The 7420-nt window shown below is 35.7% G+C and overlaps 1 protein-coding gene across 3 annotated transcripts in view; it reads left to right on the top strand.

Annotated features, from left to right (window-relative positions):
- kctd15b (potassium channel tetramerization domain containing 15b) overlaps positions 1-2189 on the top strand; it is a 27929-nt gene extending 25740 nt beyond the window's left edge. For all 3 annotated transcript variants that reach the window (XM_084409395.1, XM_084409394.1, XM_084409393.1), the window contains one exon: positions 543-2189. In XM_084409395.1, the coding sequence (XP_084265521.1) occupies positions 543-701 (159 nt within the window). In that variant the 3' untranslated portion in view covers positions 702-2189. The remainder of the gene's footprint in view (positions 1-542) is intronic.
- The last annotated feature ends 5231 nt before the right edge of the window (positions 2190-7420 follow it).

Below are 7420 nucleotides of genomic sequence, written 5' to 3'. Positions count from 1 at the left end.
GTGATTTGTGAAGGATCATGTGACAAAGAAGACTGGAGTAATGATGCTTAAAATTCAGCTTTGATCACAGGAATAAATTATATTTGACTATATATTCACATAGAAAACAGTAATATTAAATTCGGTAACACTTTATTTTAATGTGTCCTTGTTACATATGTTACATGTAGTTACTATAGTAAGAAGAAGAACTGATAAGAATTTAAAATGTGTACCTAAAAGCGTCTGCCAAATGCATAAATGTAAATGTAATAACTATAAATTATACATAATTACATGCAACTAACCCTAATCCTACCCTAATCCTATAGTAAGTAGTTAATTACTATTACTCAGTGCTTAAATATACAATTACACTGTAATGAGGACACATTCAAATAAAGTGCAACCTTAAATTGTAATAATATCTCACAATTTTTACTGTATTCTTGATCAAAGCAGAAGAGACTTGAAACCCTTCCCGACCCCGGACGTTTGAGCGCTCCTGTTTTGAACGGGTCTGTGATGAGATGTGTGTGTTTGAGCTTGTGCTTGTGTTGCAGGTGTTGGAGCGTCTCTTCCAGAAGGGCTTCAGTGTGTCTGCGTCCTGTGGCGGAGGAGTGGACTCGTCTCAGTTCAGCGAGTACGTGTTGTGTCGCGAGGACAGGAGGAGTCAGTCCATGAACACACCCATCAGGATAAAGCAGGAGCCGCTGGACTAGACACACACTCAGGCCCTCGGCCCCTCCACACACAGACTCGCAGCGTTCACACGGGGAATGTAATGCACACACACACACACACACACACACACACACACAAACCCAAAGAACTTCAACAGGATCTGCGTCACTTCCTGTTACGCCCGAACCACCAATCAGAGGACGTCCTCACGCATATGGAATCAGGCCACGCCCCTCTTCCGGCGTGTGATTAAAACGACTCTATCGTCAGGGGCCGAGGGTCGGTTTCTCGCTCCCAACGGATTTTTTCATTTCATCCTTGTTGTTTATAAAGTTTTTCACTCCTTATAGCGCCGTTGTATGCGGTTATCAGTACTAGGATGGAGTTTTGTGTTTATTTCTGTTGTTACATGAAGGATGATGGGAGTGTTGTTCTGTGTGAGAAACAGAAACACGATTACGCCCCGGAGCTGCGGGGCCGGAGCGGTCCGGGGTTTAATGCGTTCCGGCTTCTTTGTTTGAAGGATCTGCGAGCAAACGTGAGTTTTTCTAAAGCCTGCATTGAGAACATCGAGCCAGAACATTAAGCATATCGTTAAACAGTTGAAAGTTTTATAAGCTCTCTAATGCTTGAATCAAAAGAGTTCTGAGCTAAACACAAAGAGTTGTGTGTGTGTGTATGTGTGTGTGTGTGTCACGAAGAAAATGTAAGGATCCCGAGGCTAAGCATTGGAAGATGAAGACATATGATTGTGTCTAGAGGAAATCCATAGCGTTCATCACATACGTTTGCACTTAAATGCGTCTCAGACGCCCGTGTGTTTAAAGATTCAGTGGAAATAGACTCGAGTGTGAGAGTGCTGACAGAATGAGGGTAACTATCTACGGTGCATTAATTTTTAAACCATCTTTGTGAATGAATAATCGTTATTCATTAGCCCAGTTTATCAGGTTTTCCGATTGTTTGAAGTCGTCCGTTTTCTGTTTTTGACGTCAAAATGTTGTCGGATGCGAGTCAAGGACGGATACGGTGGGAATTTCGTCACACTGGACTACAGTAAAACTACAGTAAAACTACAGTAAACTACAGTAAACTACAGTAAAACTACAGTAAACTACAGTAAACTAACTAACGAATCAACACTTCAGGCACACATTCCCTGTCCGTCGGAAAAAAGATAGTATTTACAAATATAATCAATTGATTGCCATATAACAAATTCTTTTAAGCCAGCTTGCAATGTGCTCTTTAACCGAACGGATTTAACCCTTCTATTGTCCAAACGCTTTAAATGAAAATCATATTAAACATTATGTATATGTACAGTAGTGGCTAAAAGTGATGTCCGGCCTAGCAAAATTGACATATTCACCCTTTATTTTAATATTATGCAGTATATATATATATATATATATAAAGACGTTTTTGTAAGCATATTGTGTAGTTGTGTTTGGAGTCGATTGTTTTATTCGTGATAACGCAATGAAACATAATACATACAAAGAAATTATGAACAAGTGCAAAAACAAGAGAGAACTGACAAAATATGAATAACTGATTATGTTTCTAGTCAATATATGCTTTTTCCTTCTTTTTTTTTGCATGTAAAATAAAACCTATAGCTGTAATTTGCCTTTTTTTGCCAAATAATGTTATCAGATAAACACCTTAACCAAGTTTAGTGTTTTGTTTTTTTCTTCAGAATTAAAAATATTTGTCTCATATTTCGATGGTTTCATTGAACTTGAAGGGACATTAAAAACAAGCATCACTTTTGCCCACTACTATACTACATACATGAGCCATAAATATAACCGACCGACCCCAAACTTTTAAACACTAGTGTGCATATACAGTCAAATATATATCATTCAAAATTAAAACGTGATTTTTAGATGATGAAAGTTCGAAGAATCATAAAACAGACTCTTTTCTTTTCTGTTTTCTTAAGGCGATAGGAGGGTTATGTCGTTTTTTTATTCAACCACATGTATACAGAGTTGTGGCGTTTTGTATACATTTTTGCTATGATCGTGTAGACACGGGTCATCATCATCATCATCTTCATCTTCATCATCACAGCACTGATCTGGGTCGAGTACACTTCATCTGATCATCCTGATCAAAGACCAACAGAAGAACAAACTCCTCCAGTCTGTGTGTGTGTGTGTGTGTGTGTGTGTGTGTGTGTGAGACTCACACATGCTGTTTCTTCTCAACCCAAACATCTTGATCAAAAACAAACCACCTCGTTCTGATTGTCCGTCTAAAGCCGAGTTTAATCTCCAGATTGATGCGGTTTGCAGTCTGAAAGTGTTCATGAACACAGTCGTCTGATTAAGAGTCCTCTACTTCTGCAGATCTGACCCAGATCTGGTCCAGTTCTGACACAAAGGGAATGACCAACCAGCCCTTTCATGTGTGTGTGTGTGTGTGTGTGTGTGTGTGTGTGTGAGAGAGAGAGAGAGCAATCCCAGCATGCATTCCCAGGGCAGTGCATTTACAAACCCAAAACACACAGAGCGCTCAGATCATGCGGACTCAAAAGAGTGAATCCCGGTGCGGATAAAACAATGTAGTCGATCCCATGACATGATGATCAAAGTTTGCAGAACAGAACTTGTGCTTTTCAGATGATGCATATTTACGTTGGATTCCTTTACATGTTGTCGTAACGCATTCAGGACACGGGTGAAACACTTCATCAGGCCTAAACGCTGGTACTATGTACAGTTATTTGAATATTGAAACCGTTTCTCTTTGTAAACAGACCCAATGTTAAAAACCCCATACTGACACCGCTTTAATACTAGAAGACTGATGGATTAAACATGAGCAATATGAGATGTACATACAAATGACAAAAGAAAATCCTCAACATTTCAAAACGTCTACCAAGGTGAAAAATTGTCATTATTTAATGTATTAATAATTAGACTGTGGTATTAAAGGGCATGTGTTTATTTACAGTGTCTTCTTTTTTATTTACTTGCATATTTGCTATAATAAAAAAGGCGTAATATTCACCTGACAGTTGTTTGTGCTTTTCATCCACTTCTATAAATCAGCCACTAGAATTGATAAACGACGATTATTTCCTGATCTGGAGTTGTCAGCCGTCAAAATATGAAGAAAATATTTTAGATATATTTTTAAATATGAAGAAAAAACTAAACACTAAATTTGGTTTAGATGTTTATCTGCAAAAAAGACAAACTACAGCTTGAGGTTTTATTTTGATGCATATAAAAACAAGCTGACAGGAAAAAACATGCACTGAATACAACATAATCAGTTATTAATATTTTGTTGGTTCTCTCTTGTTTTTGCATGTGTTCATAATTTCTTCATAATTTTGTGACACACAATTCTGCATGTTTCATTGCATTATTATCACAAATAAAACTATTGACTCCAAGCACAAAAACACAATATGCTTACTAAATCTTTAAAACTATTTTTTTGTAATAATATTTAAATAAAGGGTGATGTCAATTAATGTTTGCTTTTTCATGTGAACTTTTGCAGTTTTTTGTATAAAACCTGTTGCTGTAGTTTGCCTCTTTTTTTTTTTTTGCCAAATAATTTAGTCAGATAATCATCTTAACCAAGTTTAGTGTTTTGTTCTTCCATCTTATTTAAAATATCTAAAATATTTTTCGCATATTTTTGATCATTTATTAAAATTTGTAGGGTCATTAAAAACAAAAATCCCCCCCGGACATCATTTTTGGCCACTACTGTATGTAAATTGTACATTGTACATAAATTGTACAATACATTTTCTTTTTTTTTTTCAATAAATACAATTTATGTAAATTCATAACATATAAAGTGTTTTAAAATCATATTTAGAAACACAATTATACATGTAATAAAATTTTCAAAAATTTCTTTAAAAAATTTGAATAAATATGCAGCATTTATTTCATAAAAAGTTATGAAAAAAATAAATATATATATATATATATATATATATATATATATATATATATACACTATATATATATATATATATATATATATATAAAATAAATAAAATGTATAGCATTTATTATCATAAAAGTTATGAAACGCTGAACCACACACATGTAAACAACATTTTTAAGTTTAGTAAACAGCTTATTTATTCCTTTACAAAATAGGTACAAATACAGAAGTATGTTCACACAAACAGAAATATTTCAGGATATGTACAGAATTTACCAAAAATAAGATAGTTCTAATAAACACAAGGTCTTGTAAACAATATATACAAATCATCCATAGATCAAAACATTAAATTCCAGCTGTGCACATAATACAATATGAAGAGAGATCTAATAATATTTTGGCTACAAAGCGTAAGTCATAGAAAGAGCCTCCAGCAGAAATCAGAAATCAGAAGATTAATAAAGTCGCTTTGAACGACCCGACAAATACATTTGTGCTTGTTTCACATCGGACTGTCAGGGAATGAACCGTATTGCGAATGATAAAATATAAATAGGTAGAAAACCAAGTTTTCGGCTGGACGTCGGAAACACTGAAGACATCAAAACCAATGCAACTAAAACACAGTTTCAGACACACACACTTTAACAGGATTCATGATGCATAGAAGAGCGAGAGGGTCCAGAGTGAAGAAAGGTCACAGAGCTTGACCTCTCCTGACATCATGTACGGCGAACCCTCACCAAACTTAATGCTTACAGGACGGCCCGGACGGGACTCGTGTTCTCCACCATAATATCTGACTGACATCAATAACTGAAAATACCTATCTGTAATAATCAGGCACACTGATTTGAGGGAAAATACACTGCAAAAAAATTAATAAATGATGTTCTTCCTCTGCATTTCGGTCTCCTTTTCCAGTACAAATATCAAAACGTGCACAAGAATCAAGATACACTTACTTTTTAAAAGCAAAATGGCTTAAGATATTAAGTTTTATTTTCTGAAAAATGTATCGACATAACAAAAAAAAGTTAACGTCCCATTAGTTAACGTTATTCAATGCATTAACTAACATGAGCGATACATTTGTCGCAGTATTTATTAATCTTTGATAATGTTAGATGATAAAACAACTGTTAATTGTTAGTTCCCATAAAATTATATTAACAGATACAACTTTTGTTCAAAATGTTGCTTTTTTGTGAAACTTACATTTTAAGTGTTGATAAAAAAAGAATGCATGAAGTTAGAATGAAATATTTTTTCACTTTTTCATAAGCTCTGATATATTGTACGTTCAAATATTCATAAATCACCATATTCTGGGGGCCGTGAAACTTGAAAATGCTGGCATTAATACACTTTCAGAAAATAAAACGTAATATCTTCAGTCATTTTGCTTCTCAAGCGAATGTATCTTGATGTCAGAATGTTTAGAGATTGTACTGGAAACCAAGACGAGGAAATACTGAGTGAGAAAATGATTTTTTGCAGTGAAAATGCAGAGTGAGATTAAACATCACTGACATAAACAGGAAGAATCGGCAGTGAAATCCAGTTTTACACGACAAAAATGACAAAACATGAAATCAAAATGAAGCGCTAATACTTTCATAATACATGCTCCTGGTCTTATTGTAATGGATTCATCAGCGCACGTCAGTCCAAAGGAAAGTGTTTTAGTCTTCATAATGTAGTGCCGCTTTAAGACGGAATGATTTACGAAGTCAGACGTGTGTTTGCGTGTTGGTATTGCTATCGCTCGGCTCTCTGCCGGCCTGATTCGGGATTCGTGCTCCTCACGGACACACATTAAACTCACACAACTCACATCGACACACAGAAGCTTCATGATCCGGATTCAGTCGGATTCAACCTTTCAGTCCTCAATACAGACTTGAGATTAAAGTGTTATTTTTGTCGCTGAAAAGTCATTTATACATGCTTTTAAAAACAATATTCATCAAAAAGTCTATTTACATTAAAGTCTCGCTGATAAAAGTTTTCCAAATAGAGTTTTAGTCGATAAATTCAGCTTTTTACGGTGGGGATTATTACTGTGATTGTGCTTCCTCTGTATTTTTATCTTGTTTTCCAGCACAAATATCCAAACATTCTTAAAGGGATACTCCACTTTTTTTGGAAATAGGCTCATTTTACAACTTCCCCCAGAGTTAAACAGTTGAGTTTTACCGTTTTCGAATCCATTCAGCCGATCTCCGGGTCTGGAGGTACCACTTTTAGCATAGCTTAGCATAGATCATTGAATCGGACAAGACCATTAGCACCTCTCTCAAAAAAATGACCAAAGAGTTTCGATATTTTTCCTATTTAAAACTTGACTCTTCTGTAGTTACATCGTGTACTAAGACCGACGGAAAATGTAACGTTGTGATTTTCTAGGCTGAAATGGTCCAGCAGGCGTAATGATATGACGCAGCGCCTGAAAATAGTCCCCAGCTCGGTAACTTCTTCCAACGTGACCGGGACTAAGTTTGTCTAACCTATTAGACCTATTTTCAGGCGCTGCGTCATATCATTACGCCTGCTGGACTCATGGTGCAGCAGCAAAGTTTCTTGATTATTACGCTGGAATGAGAGTATAGTTCCTAGCCATATCAGCCTAGAAAATCGCAACTTTTCATTTTCCGTCGGTCTTAGTACACGATGTAACTACAGAAGAGTCAAGTTTTAAATAGGAAAAATATCGAAACTCTTTGGTCATTTTTTTGAGAGAGATGCTAATGGTCTTGTCCGATTCAATGATCTATGCTAAGCTATGCTAAAAGTGGTACCTCCAGACCCGGAGATCGGCTGA

The sequence above is a fragment of the Rutilus rutilus genome (genome assembly GCF_951802725.1).
Source record: "Rutilus rutilus genome assembly, chromosome: 5".
NCBI classification, from domain to species: domain Eukaryota; kingdom Metazoa; phylum Chordata; class Actinopteri; order Cypriniformes; family Leuciscidae; genus Rutilus; species Rutilus rutilus.
Note: the sequence above shows the minus strand (reverse complement) of the source record. Positions and strands in the feature narration are given on the sequence as shown.